Raw genomic sequence first — 22802 nt, 5'->3', positions numbered from 1 at the left:
TTAATCCACCTCCTCTTTACCTCTGCACACGATTTAGAGCCCACTCAGAAACTGCAACCTTATTTGCAGTCTAGTCTGAACCAAATAGGTCTTAGGGCAACACATCTGCCTCCCCCGCACAGGGCTGCCAATGCTTACAAACGAAAGGCAAGTCTGCGAAGTTCAGTGTTTCCTCATCTAACGATCTAGAAATCAGCATTTTTTTTTCTCATATCACCCATTGCCAGCTAACGAGCAGACAGACCCACGATGCTGAGCTGCTTTGTTGGGTTGAAAGAGATGTATTATTTATTGTTATTGTAGTTCTTGAATAAAGAAAGTTAGATTTCTGGCTGTCTGAGCATTTTTGATTTTTTTGGTCCTGGGAACTAAACTTAGGGTCTTTCATGTGCTCTAAGCACTCCACACCTGGACCGTAAGCACTAGACTGTATCCATGTCTCTCTTTTCATTACTTATATGTTATTCAAATGTTATTTTATTTATTTAAATCATTGTTTTAATTATTTAAATTAATTAAATTAAACATATGTAACTAATTTTTTTTTAATTCCAGAGAAGTTTGTATTTGGGCCTTAAGCTTTTGAAAATAAAGTTTAGAGACATAGCATATGAATAGCTCTGTAATACACATGAATATTCTATCAGACCCTAAAAAATTAACATAAACTTAAACTTTCTCAGTCAACAAAATAGCGGCTGGTTGCCAGTTTTTATTAGATAATGCTTACAGCATTTTTATTATTTACATCTATCTAGGTGTAGCTGAAATTCAAAATGCACATCAACGTAAAACTATATCACGACTCAAGCCATACGAAATATGTACTTGGCCTCTGAAGTAAAATTCTAGTTGGACTTCCATTTTGACTTCTTCCTTATGACCCAAGTGGCTTTAATGGGAATGCAGGACTTAGTACTGATCGTGACACAACGTATCACTTTCTTTTCATAATCTCTACAAAAAGGGGGAGATGGTGGCATTAGCCCTGTGGGACAGATCTTGCTTCATTACTTTAATAACACTGGCCCAGTATCTGTCCAGCAGAACCCATTGTGAAATAGTACAAGGTGCACAGCTCTTCACTGATTACAGGCAAGTGTGTAACTAAAATTTTATTGCATTTATTTATCTAGTGGGGGTAGGGACACATGCCATGGTGCCCATGTGGAGGTCAGAGAACAATTTGGGAGAGTTTTTTTCTCCCCTTCTAACACGTGGGGCCCAGGAATTGACTTCAAGTCATCAAGCTTCATGACAAGAGCCTTTAGCAGCTAAGCCATTTTGCCTGCCCTTTGCTTTATACTCTGAGACAAGAGCTCATTAAATGACCTAAGGTAAGTCTGAAGTCACTCTGTAACCTAGGCTAGCCTTTGGAATTGTTATCCTCTTTCCCTCTGTTGACTTCTCTCTCTCTCTCTCTCTCTCTCTCTTTCTCTCTCTCTCTCTCTCTCTCTCTCTTTCTCTCTCTTGTGCATCAGCTTTTACAAATGGTCTAAGGGTGTGTGTGTGTGTGTGTGTGTGTGTAGAGATGTTGTCTGACATATGTAAAACACAGTGCTCGATGAGATCAGGGTTTGGTTTTATTTTGTATGTCCCAAGCCAAAAGATTAGGTGATTTGATACCACATGGAGGTGCATTTGGGAAGTAGAATTTAATCTGCTGTGTTTTCCCTTACATAGCTTGGGCAACAAAGCTTTACTAATCCAGGGGGTTAGAATGAACTATGCCTCTCAATGCTAGAAGGTATTTGTGTCCACCATGTAAAGAGCCAAGAACTGCTTAGATGTGAGGTACCAGGGGCTGGACCCTACCATGGCCTCCAGGTGGGAGTCTCTCTGGGTTGCTCTCTGGGGAACAGTGGAGTGGTAGGAAGAGGTTAGAACAGTCAGCTCTGAATTTGGAGGTCTGCCATTTACTGCTAGTGAGAACTTGTCCCATTACATAATCCCCCATTCTTATAAGTGAGCAGTCGCACAGATGAAATGGAGACAGTGATACTCATCATGTCCGTGCAAGGACTCAACGTAACACTGGTGCTTGGCACACAGCACACAGTCCACGAACGAGAATGCCATCCCTTTCTGATCTGGAGCTTCTTTAGAATCCCTAAGGCTCTTCATAGACTTTAATAAGTAGGTCAATGATTCTTAAATCAAATCCAGAAATAGAATAGTCTAACTTTAAAGCAAGTTGTTAATGCATGTATTTATATTTAAATTTGCTTGCTTTAGTGCATTTTTACACAGGAGTGCACAAGGAGGGGAAGAAAGAGAGGGCCTCCCAATTGATCCTCTTTAAAACACACAGACCCAATGTGTTGTCATGTGCAGGATGAACGTGCCTGGCAACTAGGCCACGTTTAATACAAGTCAAGGACCATTGTCACCCACGTTTCCCAGGTAATCCTGGTGCTTTCCGTATGGTTGGTCAGAGAAGTATATCTTACTGTTGAGAAATGAGAAGGCAAGAGAAGAGGGCCCTATTGGCTTGCTGCATCCAAGAGGAATTTACATTTTATTATTTTTAATTGTGTGTGTGTGTGTGTGTGTGCGCGTGTGCGTGTGCCTGTGTGTCTAAAGAAGCCAGAGGTGTTAGATCTACTGGAGCAGAAGTTCCTGCAGGTTGTGAACCACTAGACACGGGTGCTGGGAACCTACCTGGGGTCCTCTGGAAGAGCGGACAGTGCTCTTTATGACTGAGCCACCTTTCTAATCCCCCAAGAAAAATGTAAAAGGTAACTTAGTAGCGGGAGAGTATTTACCTGTTTAAAGCAGGCTTCTACCAGATTGGGTGGGAACATGTTCCTACAAAGAAAACAGCAGTTATTTGCAAAACTTCCCCAACAGTAACATTGCTCCTTAAATACAGCTTCACTGTGTCTAAGGTGAGAACTGCAGCAAATCAAGTAGCAAATGGAAAAACAGGAATGGTGACTTGAAGCTGAACACATAGTGGTTCCTAGGTTATGGTCCATGCAATTCCTAGTTTTCCAGGAAGCAGGCAGCTTACAGTACTGAGAAACAAAAAGTCCATATACGTATTCCATCAACTCCCTGGTTCAGTTTGACTGACCTACTCTGAGGCCTGTCTGCCACAGCTGCAGCTTTCTGGGCTCCACTAACAGTTCCTTCCTGTGTCCCTTCACGGACGGGGTGACGACAAAACAGATCCCTACTTGTCTCATTATACCTTGGAGCCTCCCAGACTCTGTTTAAAGACAGGATCTTGCTAGGTAGCCTGGCTGAGGAAGGCCTCAAACCCGTGATTCTCCTGCCATGGTCGCCCAGTGCCGAGATTATAGTTTACACCACATGCTGACTTTCAAAGTTCCTTCGGAAGATGTAGTGCTTCTTGCTAGAAGCGGACTGATGCAACGGTGGGTATGGAGAGAAAGAAGAAAACTGCCAGGCTCAAACTAGGGCTTCCGTTGATGATCTTCGACTCCATTGCAAGGGTTAGATAAGACTCAGCATCTAGTTGTTTATAGAACACTACTGAAGGGCATCCTTCAGAGTTTCACTACTAGTCTGCCAAATACGTCCTTCACAAATAGTATAAAAGAAGGAGCATTAGTCAGGAGTGGTCGGATGGACACTGAAGTCCCTGATGAGCCTGCACTGTTGTTTGCAATGGACAATGATACCGACTACTAATTTTAAGTTGGGAATCTAAGGAACAGGTTACACTTTGCTAAAAACTTTACAGAGTAAGACTTGGGAAAAGAACATTAAGAATGATCCAATTATTCCAGGGTGAAGTGCACAGTGGAGAGAACTTAGTGCCAAGGGTTTTGAATCCTACAGCAGGGCTCTCCGGGTCAGCCACTTTGTCATCTCACGTGCTTTACGTGGGATCAGAAGACATATCCGTATCAACTTCTGCTCGAAGAAAGGAGACATGCGACTTCTGTTTCAAGCCTGACAAGGCTGGTTCTGTCAAAACCCTCTTTGGGAGTTCAGTTGGCTTTGCAAAATTTAAGAGGGATCGGGCAGTCAGAGTACACACCCCAGGGATGGTTTTGAAGGACCTACCTGATTAAATCCAGGAAGGCATCTGCGGCAGTCACCTGCACGATTTTACCTTCTCTGTACATGTTTTCTTTTGTGCCCTTTCCGGGGTGGATGATGATGACAATGATTATGCCGATCACCACAGCAATGATGGTGGTAGTCATGTAATAGACCACAGCTCGCATCCCCATCTTCCCGGATGCCTTACTATCTAGGGCCGCCATTCCTGAGGAAGGCAAACAGAAGGTTTTCAGGAAGTCAGTCCAAGGGGTTCTCAGGTGGAAGACTATGGGGATCAGCATTTCCTCCTACCCTCACTTTCCTCATCCCTCCCAGAAGTACCTACTGTGAGAAGTTGTCAGTGACTACATGATCACCAGTGTTTACTCCAGGGGTTGATTTCACATGGCTAAGTAACACCAGCTTCCCAAAAAGCCTAGGGTGCCATTGATTTCTTCCCTCTGTTATTATTAGTGGGGAAACCTACTACATGTGTAAGCAGTTTGTGTGTGAGTGTGAATGTGTATATAGAATTTCTTAAACTCATTTCCATCAGGATAGGCTGAGTTTACCTTGTGAATTATTATTATGTCATATGTAATCATGAAAAGGTAGTCCTCTGGGAGTCTCTTCTATAACCTTTGTTTTCATTATGAACACTTGCCAGACTGTCTTCAATGTGCACCTCAGGCAAACATTTGGGTCCTAAAAGCTAAAGGTCTTCTCTTGCTTCTTTGCTGTTTTATCTCATCTCATGTGAAATCTCATTTAATAAATGATTTTTGTGGAGTTCTCGTTTTTTGTACCCTATCTTCTTTTTTCCTGTCACATAGTCTATCTCACAACAGGTTAAACATGGTTCTCCTTGTTTTCAAGACATACTCAGTGTGTACTTAAGGTAAACTCTAAGTGTCAATCAAGGGGAAGAAGGGCATTTGGTTTTTAAGGGCTCCCAATGGTGTAGGCTAATGAGATATACCTCAGGGTTGGTTGGTCTGTAAAACAATGGGAAAGAAGAAACCATCAGCTATAATAACATGGCTTCTCCTATTTGCTCAGCTGTTTCTCCACTGCCTTCTTTATCTTCTCCAATTCTATTACAATACTGAAATCTAATTACTATATAATCTAATCAAACTGTTATTTACTGTTTTTTTAGGATTTATTTTTACTTATGTGCATGTGTGCATACGTGCATGCAGGCATGGGGTATGTGTGTGAATATAAACGCTCAGAGTGCAGAAGAGGGCATCAGATTCCCAGGACCTAGATTTACAGGCAGTTGTAAGCTGACCAGTGTGGGTAGTGGGAATTAAACTTGGGTCCTCTGGAAGATCAGAAAGCATAATAGTGTATTTCTTTTTTAAATGATTTATTTATTTTTTAATGTGCATATATGTACAGCTGCATGTATGTATGTATGTATGTGTATGTATGGGTGTAGAATTCCCTGGAGCCAGAGTTCCAGACAGTTGTGAGCTGCTGGGAATTGAACTTGGGTCCTTTGGAAGAGCAGCCAATGCTCTAAACTACTGAGTTATTTCTCCCATTAATGACAGATATCAGTGCCCAATTTATACAAGTGTATTTAGGATAAGTATTTGAAAAAGTATTTATGATTGTTGGGTAACTGATTCGATTTGCCTAAAAATGTTGATACAAAGGTATTGAAGGAAGAATTAAAGTTATGACTTTCAACTTATAATTCCAATAATATTCTAATTAGATCATTTATAAATTTCATAAGCACTTACTTAAAGCACCTAAAGTCTAAGATTTTAGTGACTAGCAAGTAGAATGGACTGGGGACTCAGACTTAGACCATATGTAACTAGGTTTGGTAAACTGTAGCCTGAGACGACCTCTCACAGTTGAGGATGCTGACTGACTTTATTTGGTGCATGAACTTGACCTCTTATCCTTGAAACCCAGGGTTAGATATCCATTTTCTGAGATGGCATCACTCAGAGCTTCAACCAGTTACTATTGGGCTAATCTGTTCTCGGAGGAAGTGTTTATTCCCATTTTCACTCTCAGGTCCGATTCATGAGCCAAACTATCTTTACTTGGCTGTAACTGCGATGCTAGCTCAGGAGGAGGCACGTGCTCTGTCAGGATTGCCTGGCTGGACAGCACTGCGCTCTATCAGCCTTCCGGCTCTGGCCCTGTCTGTTTGGTGAGGGGTTTAAGTGCAATGGTTGCTATCTGGGCTGGGAGGTACCAGGCGACAGGATTTTCTTCCTCCGAGAGGAGGCTTTCTTTTCCTTTGCCTCCTATCCTGAAGTCCTTCTCAGAAGTCTTCTGTGATGCTTCTGCCCATGACTGTCAACCTATAACTATTTAGAGAGAACACTGGTGGTCAAGATTGCAGCGGGGTCCAAAGTTGCAGACAGAAGATGATTCCATACCCTTCCCCCACTCTGGCCAGAGGGATAGGAATGTTATCATAATAGCCACAGCGAAGAGACAGAAACTTTAGAAAATGATTTATAGGGTTGGGTTTTTTTTTTTAATGTTTTGAATGAAAACCAACATAAAAGTATCTTTTCATACGTTCTGAAATGATCAAGACAACCATCTGAAAGGCATTTTCTTAGCAGTAAACACAAAATGAGTCCCACTAATCAAAGGAGAGGACTCGACCACTTCTGCATTTTGGCCCTTTAGTTCTGAGAGAAAGTGAACTGCTATTGTTTCAACCAAAGAAGATGCTTCCGCTAACCAATTCTCCAGGAAAGTCCTTCTAAAGAGAGTCTGATGTGCTCCACAGGGCCACTTGCTCACTTCTACTCCAGGCATAATCCAGCCTGTAAAGCTAAAGACTCCATTAAGAACAAGCCCATAGGGGCTGGACAGATGGCTCAGTGGTTAAGAGCACTGACTGCTTTTCCAGAGGTCCTGAGTTCAAATCCCAGCAACCACATGGTGGCTCACAACCATCTGTATGATACCCTCTTCTAGTGTCTCTGAAGTCAGCTCCAGTGTACTTATATATAATAAATAAATCAAACAAGGCCATGTGTTGTTGCCAGGAAAACAGGGAGAAGTATACAAGTTGTTCCTCGCACAATAGCCTTGAAGCTAGTGGGGCCTCAGATGTGATAGGAGAATTCTAGAAGACAAAACCTTGAGTGAGCAGCAATTGTTCTTCCTGTCCCACACCTGAACTCTGTAACCATCCTCTCTCCCCAACTGCTGAAATATGAGAGACCAAGTTCTACGGCGGAGACTAAACACACGTAAAGAGGGTCTGCGACAAGGTTAAGGCACTAAATCACTTTGTGGAAAGGGGGACTTTGGCAGAAATGTCCCAAATGTTTACAGAGGGAAAGTTCACATAGATCCTTGTCATTTAGTCTAAAATATAGGGGAGAAAAGGGCATCGAGGCAGTGGGGAGATGGGAAGTTACTTGGGTGTGGGGGTGTGTATTGAGCTTAACATGTCTGAAAAACACATTCCAGAGAGAGTTGTTAAGATAGTGAGCTCATTGGTTTCTGTTTGCTCATTGACATCACGAACATCTTTATTAGGAAAAAGCCATCAGAATCCTGGAATCCAAAGAAATTCTTTATTGTGTTCTTGTTAAGTACCACACAATATGCCCGTACATTTTGTATACTTTGAATTAACCTTTAAGTTCATCTACAGGCACACTCATAAAGTCCTAATGGTATATATTCATTTAACTCCATGGCGTGGTAAAATGCAGATATCATCGATACTGTTCTGTAGGTGAAGAAACAAGAACTCAGAGAAGCAAGTAACTTGCCCCATGTTAAAGCTCAGTGGCAAGACGGAAACCATTGTTCTGAAAGACTGTCTTCCGGCTTTACATTCTTTGGGGAGCTGCTTGTTACCCATGTTGACTCTCCCTAGCCTTCATGTGTTAGGTTGAGATACAATCCTTGGCTTGAGGAGGGCCCTATTATAGGGATGCCATTACAGAAAGCCTCTGTTCCCCTCCATGCCTTAGATCTACCCAAGGGCCAAGCTGAGTGCTCCTAGTCACTGGGCGAAATGGCTAGAAAGGTGAGCTTGCAGTGAGAACCTCCATCCATTCCTGGGAAAGTGGCCTAGAGCAGGCGGGCAGGCTGTAATGGAGGGTGGAGGGTAATGGATTTTTCCAGCTGTGAGCAGATTTCGCTTCTGAGAAATCTATTCATCAATAAGCAACCTTCATGCAAGCTACTATTTCCGAAAAGCTTCGATATATTTGAGTTAAGTACTGAACAGAGATATAACGGGATGGGTAGAATATCAAAGATTTAAAAATTGCCACAAACACTTGTGTGTCTGATGTGGTAGTCACTTGAAGATATGACGAAAACTTCTCAAAGCAAATACAAAGTAACTGTTTTACTTACGAAGAATGTCTTTTGGTAATCAGTTTATCACAATGAAAATGCACCAAAATTCATGAGATACTTTAGAGGGGGAAGAGAGGGAGTATTTCCTGCCTACTACGTGGAACTCTGAATTGTAAATTAAATTCTTTTTGATACAATGCTCCCCATGACTTGGATAAATGAAATATGTCTTCAGCCAAGTTTTAAAGGGGAACATAAATAACTCCAAGCTCCCAAGGTTCTGTCATTTCATGGATTCCACTTTCCCATCTGCTAAAAAATGTATGCCTTTCAAATGAGCGCGTTTCAGTCTGCTTCCCCTCACAGTTCCTGTCTCTGGTTTTAGAACAAGAAATCCAAAGCGACCTTCTGGTTTGAATTGTCTTTCCACATATCCTCATGATATTGCATTGTTCTACCAAAGGTCCTGGACCAGGCCCAGTGGGGGATAGAAAAAGGGTGATGGCAGATGCTGATTCAAGACGATCACTCTGCTTCGGTTCGGAGATTTTTAGATGTGCTCCTTCTCCGCAACGCACTCTCAAACACTCATCTAATGAAAGCCGCCTGTTTCCAGCCCTCCTAGAATTTCAAGATGGGCAAACTTACGGCAAAGAACTCAAAGATGAACACGTACCGTATTCACGGGAGTACAAGGTTATGCGATTTCTAAAGGTACGAAAATTAAACTCTAAAAAATACAGTTTATTTTATATTTCTATTTTGGGTAGAGGAATGAGTTCTGGTATGTTGACTTGCTGCTCACTGCTGAGTATTGGACAAACAGACACCTACAAAGGGATTGTGACCAGAAGGTCAAAAGCTCATAGAGAAAGGGCAGTGGGTTGAGGGAGTGAACACCCAGCAAGCCATTTTAAATCCCTGACTACAACCATGCAAACATCTTTTGTATTATACTATTTTTTCTTCTGGCTCTTTATAGAATAGATAGCAAAGAAAATGCCAAGTTCTATGATTCTATTTACCTTCAAGTAAATCTTTAAAGGACAGATTTGGAATTAATGGTAAAGAATGCATATTTCAAGGGGTTGGGGATTTAGCTCAGTGGTAGAGCGCTTGCCTAGCAAGCGCAAGGCCCTGGGTTCGGTCCCCAGCTCCGAAAAAAAGAAAAAAGAAAAAAAAAAAAGAATGCATGTTTCATACTGAGACTGGTAGTGTACAATCTAGCTGCTCCAGAGCTCAGGAATGCAAGTTCAAGGTCAACCTGGGCATCTCAAAGTGGAAAGTCTAAGGCAGCCTCTGTACATTCCTGTCTTAGTCTCTCTGCTTGCCGATATATTCCATTCTTTCAGGTGGGCACATGACGTGTCTTAGTCAGGGTTTCTGCACAAACACCATGACCAAGAAGCAAGTTGGGGAGGAAAGGGTTTATTCAGTTTACACTTCCACATTGCTGTTCATCACCCAAGGAAGTCAGGTCTGGAACTCAAGCAGGTCAGGAAGCAGGAGCTGATGCAGAGGCCATGGAGGGATGTTACTTACTGGCTTGCTTCCCCTGCTTTGCTCAGCTTGCTTTCTTATAGAACCCATGACTACCAGCCCAGGGATGGCACCACCCACAATGGACCCTCCCACTCTTGATCATAAATTGAGAAAATGCCTTACAGCTGGGTCTCATGGAGGCATTTCCTCAAGGGAGGCTCCTTTCTCTGTGACAACCCCAGCTTGGGTCAAGTGGACACACAAATCCAGCCCGTAAACACAGGTAATTGCTACTGTTCTATCTTTCAAGACTTTAACCGAAGAGTGGCTAAGTCAATAAACAAACAAGCAAACAGCAAAAGTAGACAGAGAAAGGTGAGTTCTAAAGAAAAGGCGCTTACTTCTCAGGTTGCGAAGTCGATTTAGTGGGTTATGACTTTTATTTTTTTAAATCAACTAACAGAAGAAACTAGCACAGAAAATACTAGAATGTATGACGTGTGGTAAAGATGAGCAGTATTTGCTGGAGCCGTCTTCAGCTTCCCAGCCACGAATATGGAAGCGCCGGCCACACTGTAGGAAGAATTTGTCATCCAGGTTCAGATTTACAAGCATTGGTTATACGCTCACTCAGCTGACAGCAGGGGCTGCCTGCAACTCTGGCATGTTCCAGGGACCTAAGAACTAGCTTGTTTTCAGGAGAAGAGGCCAAGGGAATAGGGTGTTGGTCTTCAGAAAAGTTTCACTTTGTGGAGTTTTCTGGAAAGGTCATTTCTTCTGTGTGATGTATGTGTGTATGTGTGCATTTTTACATTTATTTTCTGTCTCTCAGCAAAAACACTCCCCCCCGATGAAAAATAACTTAAAAAAAAGACAAAAATAAAAAAAGTAACCAAGTACTCTTTGATTATATTTAAGGCCCACTCCATGAGATGAAATCCACACCTGAGAACATTAAAGCAGCCAAGAACCTGAAATGGGATAGGTCATAGGAGAAAACTTACTACTGTTAGTCTACTAGATAAATGTGGAAACAAAAAGAGTCCTAACAATACATTGTTACATTATAAATTAGTGCTTGATAACCCTCTTCAGAGAAGTTTCTTCTTGCAGTAGGTGTGAATTAAATTAACACAGACTCTAGACAATGAGCAGGGAGTTAGAGTCTTTGAGACCTCAGCCCTTCCCCTCAGGGTTCAGGGGTTGGTGTAAAAGAGAAGGCAGAAGGATCTTAGGACCCAGAGGTGATGGATGAGCCTAATGAAACAGTATCTTCCAGTCACAACAGGACTGCTAATGCACATAGATTCACAGAGACTGTGACAGCATGCACTAGACCTGCACGAGTTCAAACTGGACAAGATCCCAGCACCGAGAACAGGAAGTACACATAAAGCCCAATGCTTAACCATGAAATCATCTGTAATTGCTACCTGGGAAAATCAGTTTTGTCAAGTGGAGTCTCTCTAGATTACCAACCACACTACAGGAAAGGCCTCATGCCCAGGAGTAAATGTCCAACACAGAATGGATCTCACTGACAGCTTTTAAAGTGCATTCTGGGGATCCAAATTTGGATACTCATCCTTATAGTTGCTCCAATCTCTCTCTCTCTCTCTCTCTCTCTCTCTCTCTCTTTCTCTCCCTCTGCCTCCCCCTCCCTACCCCTCTCTCTGGGACAGGGTCTCACTATGTAGCTATAGCTGACCCAGAACATACCATGGCTTGCAATTGCAATTGGCTTGTGGTCATGACAACCCTTGTCTCTCAGTCTCCTGAGACTGTGGACTTTGAGTCATTCATGAAAGTTAAATCATTTCCACAAGGGCTAACAAAGACTTGTAGCTTTCTCTGACAGCCCAGTTATAAGTATCTTCACGTCAGCCAAAACTTCCTTCCTAATGATGGTCGATCATCATATGGAAGAACCTGCCACTTTGTTATTCTGGAATGCCTGTTAGCTCTGCAAGGTTATATACTTGAAGGTAACAGGAGGATAATACTTTGTTGCTTGTGATGGCATATAAATTGTCAGGAAAATCGATTTTTTTTTAATTTGCTCCTAAGAACTCGTTAACACATCTTTGAGCTCCAGCATTCCCTAGAAAAATGAAGTGCAGGAAAGTAAACGAGAAACACTCTTTTTGAAAGATTGGTCAATGGAAAACTCACTGGAGCAGACAATATTATTAGTGGCAGAAAAAGCGAAATCACTTTTCTCCTCAGATTTCGAGGACTAAGCAGACAGTCCTTTTGCTTTTTCTCCCACTATAGCTGTGGTGGGATTGTTTGGTTTTGTTTCTTAACTTACATAGGAAGAAGCAGGGAAGGGAAACTGAGGTCCACCATTGCTACCTCTTATATTAGAGCCAAAGTGCCTGTTGGCTTAACCTTAGGTTGGAAGTACCCTCTCTTAGCTATTCAGGCAGTGAGATCCCTGAGAGCCCACACTTCCCTCTCTCTGCTCTGGTCCTAATCCAGCCCTGTAATTCTGGTGATGCTGTTTACTCTGGAGCCTACCCCAGGGACTTCCTGTCACTCTTAGCAAGGTCACCGGAAATGGTCTCAGGGGCCAACTCTGAAATTCTCCTCTCAGAGGCTCCCAGCTGCGGGTGCGAGACCCCCTGCGAGGTGATTTAGATACCCATTTACCCTTCACATTAGCCCATCCTTTGCTCACAGTATTGGAATGTACCACACAATATGCTTTTTTGAAGAGGAACCAGAGAGTAATTCATCTTCTTTATGTGTGCTAAGCAGAGCAAAGGAGGAGGCGAGTGGACCCGCGACAGGCAGGGGAATAGCGATTAGTAACAGCTGACGGCCCCAGACCAAGACCCTTTCTTTGGTTACCTCACTGTAACAGGCCAGCACAAAGGGATCACTGTCTTCCTGCCAAGATTTAGAAAACCCGGGGCCATGGAAAATAGCAGGGAAAAGACAAGTGTGTGTTGGGCAGGGGGGACAGTAGGGTGACTAGAGACTCTTGATCATACCTGTAGAGCTACCTTTGAAAATAATCCTCTGTCTTGTGGGAAGACATGCCTTCCCCAGCAGGGCAGGCATCCACTGGCACCACCAGGAACCCTAATAGTGGGAAAGTAGGCGAGTTCACTAATAGGAGAGCCCGCTGAGGCGGTCAATAGCTTCGGGTTAATGAGAGGAAGTTCTTTGAGGGCCAGAGCCCCAGCTGAGGGCCTCCTCTGTCTTTCCTCCCCCTCCCAAATCACAACTAGCAACCAACCACTGGATGAGTAGTTTGCAATTTCCAAAATAGCCTCCTTTACAGTTGGGCTGTGTTTCCTGCTATGGAATAGATCTTCCTGTATGCCATTCTTATGAAGATGACCACGACACTCTGTCTCCTAACTGCCAGGATGTTGAATGGCCATGATCTGATTCTACAACTAGGCTCCACTTATCCAAAGTTAACCAAAGGATGTCTGTAGTGGAGTGCAGAACATGTCAGATGTCAAGCAGGGGGTGCCTTTTCTTCCCATGCAAGGCTTGTCCCTTGCAGAAGAAAAGGAAGTTCAATAAGCCCAGGGTAAGTCCATGGGTAGTGGCTTAGTCCCCGGAAGCTCTGGTTGGTTGGCATTGTTGTTCATATGGGGTCTTAAGCCCCTTCAAGCTCTTTCAGTCCTTTCTCTGATTCCTTCAACGGGGGTCCCGTTCTCAGTTCAGTGGTTTGCTGCTGGCATTCGCCTCTGTATTTGCTGTATTCTGGCTGTGTCTCTCAGGAGAGATCTACATCCGGTTCCTGTCGGACTGCACTTCTTAGCTTCATCCATCTTATCTAGTTTGGTGGCTGTATAAGTATGGGCCACATGTGGGGCAGGCTCTGAATGGGCTTTCCTTCAGCCTCTGTTCTAAACTTTGCCTCTTTATCTCCTCCCAGGTACTAAACCACTACCCAAAGACTATACATGGACTGACCCTGGGCTCCAACCTCATAGGTAGCAATGAATAGCCTAGTAGGAGCACCAGTGGAAGGGGAAGCCCTTGGTCCTGCCAAGACCGAACCACCAGTGAACGGGATTCTTGGGGGGAGGGCGGTAATGTGGGGAGGATGGGGAGGGGAACACCCATAGAGAAGGGGAGGGAGAGGGGTTGGGGGGATGTTGACCCAGAAACCGGGAAAGGGAATAACATTTGAAATGTAAATGAGAAATACCCAATTTAATAAAGATGGAAAAAAAAGAAGAAGAAAAAGGCCCCATAAAAATTGAAAGCAGCGTAGATGCTGAAAACCAGTTTAACCTGGCCCAGCTTCCTAGAGGAACAGCGGAGGCAGGATAAAGTGCAGGCCCAATCCAGTGTTCACCTCCTAGGGTCAAAAGGCCCAAGATTTGGAATGGGCCTGAGGTTCAAGTTCATAGCCCAAGCACAAAATTATGAATTTTAAAAAGATGCATTTTTTTAAAAAAGCAATCAGAATAAACCTTGCTCACCTATTTCTTGTTAAGTTTCAAATCCAGCAAAAGCAGCTGAGGTTCCTATTTAATATATCAAAGTGGACCTGGTCTCCAGGATCTCCCAGCAGCCCTCAGTCCCAACCTGTTATATGGTATGGCTAGCATACCCTACCTAGAACTCTCCAGCCTAGGGACTGGGCTGCCCTCCACCTAAAGGCTCACTCTTCCCTATATAATCCAGACAATTTGGTTACCTGCCCTTTTTTGTACCTTTGGCCTCCTGGTTGCTGTATTTGATTCTTTTCTCCCCTTTCCCTTCCCAATCTCCTCATATAGTTGAGGGTCATGTCCACTCTAGTCTCCTCCAGATGTGTCTGCCTCTGCCTGTGGTCTCCCACATATCTACAATAATCTTCCTCTTCCACCATACTCAAGAGCAGTCCTGTTCTTTCCTTTCCTCTTCCTTTTTTCATTCCTCTGATTCCAAAACCTGGGTGAGAGGACACTTAGTGAGTAGGTGAAGAGAGGTAGATGGTTCGATAAGGTGAGGGGAAGAAGCAGCTGAAGAACTCTAGAATCTAATTTGGTGGCTAGAAAAGCCAGGTCTTCAGGCGTCACCCTGCCTGGGAGCATGGCCACTGGGAGCAGCCTATGCCTGCATGGGACCACTGTGGGCATACCCAGCATCAGTACCAGAGCCACGGCCTTGGTGACCTCAGGCAAAGCACCCTCAAACCTGCCTCAAAGGGTGCCTCCCCTGCCAAACAATCACTACCTCATGGGTCCTGGAGCACTGCTTCCTGCATCCCTGATCTACAGTTATGATGAACTCCAGATGTTGCAGTCATGGCCACCTATGGAATTCCCTTTGCAGCACCCACGACCCAGGCCTATAACAAGTATGGATTGAGGGATGCTGGGAGAATCTGGAGGCCAAGTCCACTTTGATGTGTCTGCATCCTCTTGTCCTGGGCTTGAACCTTAACATCTTCTAAATTAAATATGAATCTTATTTACTCTTTAAAAGAATATATTTAAAAGCTAAATTCAAGTCTACTTTCTGATCAGTTGCAGTGGGCCAAATTCAGTCTTTGGGGAGGGAATTAGGGGTGGGGAAGGGAGAGAAAGAGTGTGTGGAGAAAGAGAGTTGACCCACTGACAGGAAGTGAAAAACCAGATTGTGAAACTGAGAAACAGAGGAACAAGGAATGTAGAGGAGGAAAGTTTAGTGGGCGCCTTTATCTTGGTGTTACTTCTTGGCTGGGGCCAACACAACTCCCTTTTGGTTCTGATTAGCTTTCTCAGCATTTAAAAGCTCATCGATTGTTCTTATCTAATCTATAAAGGAATCGACACACCCAGGGACTCAGAGATTGTATTCCCCCAGCTACCTCAGCCAAACAATAAAGCAGGATCAGTCACAGTATAAAACAGTCCTCGGGGCTGGAACCAGTCAGCCTTTCCCATCTCTGTCTTGTATGACCGTTTTCCCCCTTGTAACAGGAAAAGCTGTGGTTTTGCCCTAGGCACAAGGGCAACAATGGATTGACATTTCCTGATATGTTCTTCAAGCAGTGGCCAACACTTTCACAACTTCATATTTCTACAGAGGGGAGCTAGTTCTGTGGCGGCTACTTGAGTCCTGTAGCATTCCGTTTGTCCACTCCTTTCCTATTTCAAAGGCTTTTCAAAAGGGGTGATTAGGATTTCTGAAAAACTTTCCAAAAGAAATTGGGCAGTTTCATACATTAAACTATATTTATTACCGATGCACCAGGGATCCAAGGATTGATCCAAGATCACCACGCAATGCTGTCTGCCCTGAACTCACTGTGTAGCGCAGGCTAGCTTTAAATGTGCCCTGATAAACTACATTTATTAATTACCAACAGACCGGGTATCAAGAAGTGTGTACAGAGAAAAGACATAGAAGTGTCATTTGGTGATAATGTACGGGGCTGGTTGGTATCAAAAATTAACTTAGCTTAGAATGTAGGAATAGGGTGGATGTTAAGGCAGCCGCCGGAAATGCACTGGGGGTACTGTTAAGAAGGAATGTGGGGCTCACAAAGAAAGGTAAAGAGAATCAAGATGCAGACATGGAGTTTAAATGGGCTGTGGCTGGCCCATTACGATAATGAAATCAGTTGAAGTGGCAGAGGTTGTGTCAATGACATCTTTCTCTTTCTGGGATGGTGTTCATCGTTGGAAGAAAGCTCTCACTTATTCACGCATCAATTCGTCGTGAAGCATCTCAGGCGAAGGGCTTGCCCGTCTGTGGCGACTACCAACTCACCAGCTCTGAAATAGTACTTCACCTGGGCAGTTTTGATTAAAAACAAAACAAGGCCGAGCCAGTGCTTAGGAACATCTGAGACCCTTTGAGACATATTTTTGCTCCCGGAAGGACCTGCAGTAAATCATGTCCGCCAGACGAATGTGGCCGTCTTTCCTCTTGACTAAGGGTAGCTGCGTGTCACTACTTCCCAAGGCCCCGTTGACTGCGATGCCTTCCCCACCCCCAGCCGGTGTCCTCACACTAAGCTTTTCACAGGTCATTTCCCCCACGCAGGCGGACCCTGCTCCTCCAGCCAACCCAGACTGCTCAGTATTCCTCAGCGATGCCTTGGGTTTTCCTGTCTCTGCATCTTTACTTCCAAGGCTTCCTCATTTCCTGTACAAATCCTACAGCCACCCCAGCCCCCAAATTCCCACAGCACATTCTTTGTGCTCCTTGATTTCCTAGTCTGCTTTGTTTCACAGTCATGTGCCTACCTGTCCTGCTCTCTCCCTTTACGTTGAGGTTAGAGACCGGCAACGTCTCTTCCCAGCGTCACTGCCTGCACTCGTTAGCACACTGCCGGCCCGAAACAGGAGCCCCATAAATGTATCTTGGACTGCGTTCAACACCCTCTTAATAGCTACTCTGCTTTGTCAAGGTCCCCACTGAACGCGCTTGGAATCCAGCGTGTTACTCCCAACTCAGTGTGGCCGCCGCAGAGTAGAGTGAACTATTAATATTTCTACTGAGGAAGCACACAGCTATATTCATTCCTTTTTAGCCATCACTTCCTACTGTTGGTTCGTATTAAGCTTTTAGGCCCCGGGAGCCGCTGCCAAGCTCAGTGGCTCCCATCCTGTAATTGCGCAACTGCCTTTTGAATCTAAAAGTAGAAGTGTACATCCCTTGCCTGCTGCACTTCGTCGTGTTGGTCTCCATCCAGGACCGCAGCCTATTGAAGCAGATTTCATTGTGAGTGCAGGCATTTGCTGTGAAAGCCATCTTTTTTTTGGGGGTGGGGGGAGGGAGCCTATGTCATCTGAGACACCAGTAAATGCTTTCCATGTCTTCAAGTAGTTGATGAAATAAAGAATAGGATGGTTCCCCCCCACCACCACCCCAGGAAAAGTACACCCAAAGCATTTTTACATGGGATAGTTCCAGGTTAACATGAAACTTTAAATGCTCAAGATATATATGTCCAGTTGTGTTAAAATATAGATCGCTGCTTTTTGATACTGGTTTTCCTTATTCGTTAGGTTTCAGGGTCTCGCTATGTAGCCCCGACTGTCCTGAACTCATTATGTAGCCTAGGCTAGCGTTAAACATGCCCCTTTCTTTCTGCATCTACCGCCTGAGTTGCTGGGAATACACGGTTGAACCACTGCATCTGGTCTCGTCACTGTCTGCATCCAACCCTGCCTTACTGATAAAGGCATTAGGGAAGATTCTACATGCTTCCGAATGGATAGAACATGCTTTATCAGGGATCTCACAACCAAAAATCACTGTGGTAAAGGAGCATGCTTTAAAAGACAGAAACAACTCTCATAGTACAAACGCTCTTACACGATGTTTTGTGGGGGGAAAAGAAGAAGTTAAGGCTGAGCGTACAACTTTAGGAAATAATTTCCGTCAAAGTACCTTAGTGTGAATGCTAAGTATTCGAGTTTAGTAGCTGGTACACCATTTGTAGTCAGTAACTGCTGGCAATTGGGCCAGATTGAACTGTAATGCCGCCCATCCATTGGGAAACAAACCAGATCAAGAGGGACATTTGAGTAATCTGTGGAGATTTGAGTGGTCTGAGTGACAATTCACAAACTGTTCAACATTAGCATCTTCAGCTGCAAGCCACATATCCCATAATTATTGAGAGTGATCAATGTCCAGGCTGGTTCTACTTTAAGTAAACCACACAGTGTGGCCTTCAACTTGCTTAAAACTATTTTATTTTATTTTACTTTCTTTGCTTTTTTTTTTTTTTTTGTGCTGGGGGGTAGACCTCAGAGCTGAGAGCAAGTTGGAGCAAGCAGTACCTAGAGTCACATGCCTAATCTCACGCTCATTTCAATGCAAGGGGAACTGAGTTACAGAGAACATAAACCCACAGGGAATCCACAAACACCCTTGGAAACCAAGTCTGTCATCAGAAAGCCAAAATTAGCCATCTAAAACTGGGGCTAAGCTAGAGCTGAGGCCCTCCTGGTTTGGCAGGAGGTACCAATGACCCCAAAAGGCTCACTGGTACACAAAATGACACTATTTGTTACTGCGGCAGCCAGGACTGAATGAAAGCTTCAAGGCCTTTGCTAACACAAGTCAGCTGCTCTTAAGGGTACTAAAGTGAAATTAGTTACATTAACAACAACAACAAAGAAAATCCCCTCCCTAGCTTGCAAAGTCATGTGCTTTCTTGACAAACTCCTCCACCCACCCCCTTTCATTTTTTGTAATGTCCTGTAAGCAGCATCCACAAGCCGGAATGAGCAGGACTCAGGGGCATGTCCACTGAAAACACTGGAGAAACACACATGTTGGTATCTCTGAAACTGGGCAGCAATGGCCCGTGGGGAATGCCAGGAGGACCTGAGGCAATGGCTAAAGAAATGGTGTTCTCTCAAAGTCCTTATGCTTGACACTTTCCACCAAGAAAGGCAAAAAGGGTTTTGGAGTCCATGTTCATGGTGCTAAAACAGAATCTAAGAGTACTGTTCTTGCTGACACTAGCCCAGACTCAGGTAAGGAGGCTCGTAGTCTAGGTCTCCACCAAGTCTCCCCAAGCAGAGAGTCTTTCCATTACTCTCCCTGCTACTCTGATTTCCACCACACAAAAGAGCTCCGAGTGTGAAAATGGCTTCCACAGCCAGTCATGGCTGAGTCTAGTCTAGAGCTAGTCTGGTAGCCCCTACGTTTATCTTCTTAAAAATCAATCAAGGATTACCAAAAATAAGCCATGGTGGCCCGCACGTTCTCTGTACCTCTCATTGGGCCCCAGTTCAACTTTGATGATGTAAACATCTTGTTGCAGATGAGGGAGATGAAGGGGTTGGAGGCCAAGGTTAGCAGCGCCCAGAAGAGCTGGGTATCGAGTGAATGGATGGCCTCAGCTAGGCAGTGACTACTGCCCAACACTCGGAGCACAAACGCAGTACGGGATAGAAAGGAAGGAAGCATGAACGCGAACACACTGTTGCTGTCACAACTATTTACTACGCATGCTCAATGAAAGCCCAGAGCTATGTTAGGTTGGACAGGGAAGTCAAGGAAATGCTGTGGGTCACGACGCCAAGAGGCACATCAACCACCATGGAAAGTCGCAGTACTTTGTAAAGTGTCTCTCGGATGCTGAGGGTAACCTTTCAAAGGAGCATAAAGGCCAAGTATTTTAAATTGGGAGGCAGAAGAAAGATCAATGGGGTGTTAATGAGTGAGCAATCAGATCATAGACAGTCAGATGAGCCTTAGGTGTTGTTTTGAGGCATAGGAACTTTCTCACTGGCACAGACAAGCCACACTGCATTTTCTGTGGACCTGAACAATGTGGGTTGTGCTTCTCAGCAGCTCCAGGAGGGACCTCAGAGTCCCTCTAGAGCAGATGCTGCATCTTCTGAGGTTAAGTGGATGAAGAAGAAGGCATTAACATTCTCCGTATTCTTAACTAAGCCTCCTTGGCTCATGTGAGATGCATGGATTGAGTGCTTACTGCGTGCTAGCTCTAGGGGCCGTAAACAGAAAACAACATAGTGTGTGCTTTCAAAGCTTGATCACTCAGGTGAATGCAGCAGCCTTGCCAGGATGTGAGGTTGAGAAAGGCTTCTGCATATGGTAGGAGAAGAGAGGGGACCCAGAGAAGGGGACTTGAAGCTAATAAGGTATTAGTTAGTTTTGTGGCAGCACTCCTGTGGTCCACTGGGGAAGCTTATCTCAAGAGAAGGAGTGTTAAATCCTTTTAATGAGCCAAGTCAGATCAGTGCACGTGTGTTTACAGACAGACTTGACTAGGAGTCAAGGATTTAGTGATGGTCTTGTCAGAATCGATGAATAGGTTAGAACTGGTATGAAGAGAAATAGCAGTTATTATTTTTTTTTTTTTGTGAACACAGGAACATGGGAGCACAGGAAAATCGTAAAGGCCGTTGAAATGTTAAACGAGACATGAAATAACCTGATTTGGGGGGGCTAGCATCTCTTACAACCCCTAGCATTTGTTCGCCTCTAGTGTGAGCCATCTCCTAGGGGAAGGGCATGGACCAATGCAAAGCAGCCACAGAGGAGTGTGCTGCTGGGGGAAGCTGCTCCCTCACTGCAAGCATGTTTACAAAAGGGCTTGTCGGGGGAGACCGTTCCTGAGCACGCACGGTCAGTCAGGATCAAGAGCTGTGCGGAAACTTGAGGAGGCCATCTTAGAAAATGAATTAAGAGGCCAATGAGATTTCAACCTGTATTCTCACACAGCTTTTCAAAGCTGCCCCCCTGCTCTCCAGCAGGCGCTACTTAGGCAGTTTTCTGCGATTTAACCCAAAGCATTTCCCAGAGCTTAGAGCAGCCATAATAATTTCTTCAGGCCAACGTTTGGAGGTATTAACTTTATTCTGGGGTCTGGAAAAGGAGTGTGCGTTAAGTCCCTGATAAAACCTCCTTGTGCTCTCCCACTCTACGGTGACTTGGGAAGAAGCCATGCGTGGTACAGCGATGTTACCGACACGTAGCTAGATCCAGTTACTTCCTTTTTCACTGGATATTCAGGCCCAGTTCTTGCTCTGTGGGGAACTATGGGAATTCTCCGGAGGCCTACAGAAGATTTGAATCTAGTGCTTTGTGTCTGTAACTGTATACCTGCTACTGGTGCACAGGATGAAAAGGGCTCGCTAATCACACGTTGTTCTATTTTTAAGCAATTGTGCTCAGCTCTGGGAGAGGGAAAGATGACCTTTCTCCCCTTGAAAGTTCCTGAGAGCCGGCTACTATGCTGTAGTGTAAATGTAGCTCCTGAGCTTTGAGGACATGCAGTCCTAGGTATTGAGGTTGACTAAATGGTGGTGGTGATGATGGGGGAAGCGTGTACACTCTTGTGCGTGCCCACTCTAGTTGGAGTTGCGATGCCAAAATCTATCTTTCTTCACATCCAGAAATGCCTGTCAGAGAGGCGAACTCACTGGCAAGCGGAAACCTTCCATGCCATGCCCACTGTTTTCACAGCAGGCCGACACACTCATGTATCCTGGGGCGGATTGCGTGCCATGGCTCTAAGCAGACATTCCACCGATATTAGCTAAAGATTGAGTCAGTGAATCTTTTCAGGAAAGCACTACAAAGCTCTCTGCCTGTTGGACGAGAGGGAGGGAAGAAGGGAGGAGGAACTGGGAGGAGAGATGGAGGGAGGGAGGGAGGGAGGAGGGAGGGAGGGAGGAGGGAGGGGGGAAGAACAGTGGGTTGAAGGAAGGAAATTCAATTGCATAAATTGGCAGTATGACATAAAATATCTCTTAAGTTAAAGCGCTCTCTCTCTCTCTCTCTCTCTCTCTCTCTCTCTCTCTCTCTCTCTCTCTCTCTCTCCCCTTCCTCCCCTCCCCTCCTCCTGGTCTAATAGTGCTCAAGGAAGCAGTATCAGACCTGGCAACATTAATATCTTCTCCTCCTCCTCCCAAAAACACCTCTGCAAACCGCTACACAGTATAGAATGCTTTTGAAAGTGAAAGTGGAGACGTTCACAGCTACAAGATAACTTAAGACTGTCAAGAATCTCAAAAAGCTACAGTTGCCAGTCCTTAGGGGTGGGATTATTGAACACAGCGGTTTTTGCACTCAGGTCACAGTTGGCTAGGAGAGGGAAGACAGTGGGACCACCTAACTGCAATGCAAAAGTGGGAGGGGGTTCCTGGAGCCGGCGACTTACCAGGTAAGACGGGAGAGTGAGGAGGGATGTCAGGTGAAGAAGCTGGGAAGAGTTCAGGTAGGCACATTGACAGGAGCGCAGGGAGGAGCTGGATAAGGGGACTGAGATAGAAAGACGCAGACTGCATCCATACCAAAGGCATTTGGAAGTTTGGATTTCATTCCAAAAGCAACGCAGGGAGGAAGTGCAGAGCTGAGCTTTGGAAAGACCATCCTGACTTCATGTAACAGACAAAAAGTCAGCAGGAAAAGAGACAGACCCTGGAGAGAGGGACTAGGAGATCAGGCAGACCAGAAAGAAAGGCCATTGGAGATGAGGATCAATATGGTGCTTCCTGGACGAGGGTGCAGGAGGTGGCCACAGTCAGAAGCGAACAAAGGAGGTAGTTTCAGCCAGCATGGCC

General features: G+C 44.7%; 1 protein-coding gene across 1 annotated transcript in view; it reads right to left on the bottom strand.

Moving 5' to 3' along the window:
• The window catches only part of Slc1a3 (solute carrier family 1 member 3), a 73804-nt gene that overhangs the window by 11538 nt on the left and 39464 nt on the right, over positions 1 to 22802 (bottom strand). The window contains exons 4-5 of the mRNA XM_032898801.1: positions 4036 to 4240; positions 2766 to 2808 (exon numbers count right to left, since the gene is read on the bottom strand). Coding sequence (XP_032754692.1) covers positions 2766 to 2808; positions 4036 to 4240 — 248 coding nt within the window. The remainder of the gene's footprint in view (positions 1 to 2765; positions 2809 to 4035; positions 4241 to 22802) is intronic.

This window comes from Rattus rattus, chromosome 3 (assembly GCF_011064425.1).
Source record: "Rattus rattus isolate New Zealand chromosome 3, Rrattus_CSIRO_v1, whole genome shotgun sequence".
Taxonomy (NCBI): Eukaryota; Metazoa; Chordata; class Mammalia; order Rodentia; family Muridae; genus Rattus; species Rattus rattus.
This window is presented reverse-complemented; position numbering and strand designations above follow the sequence as displayed.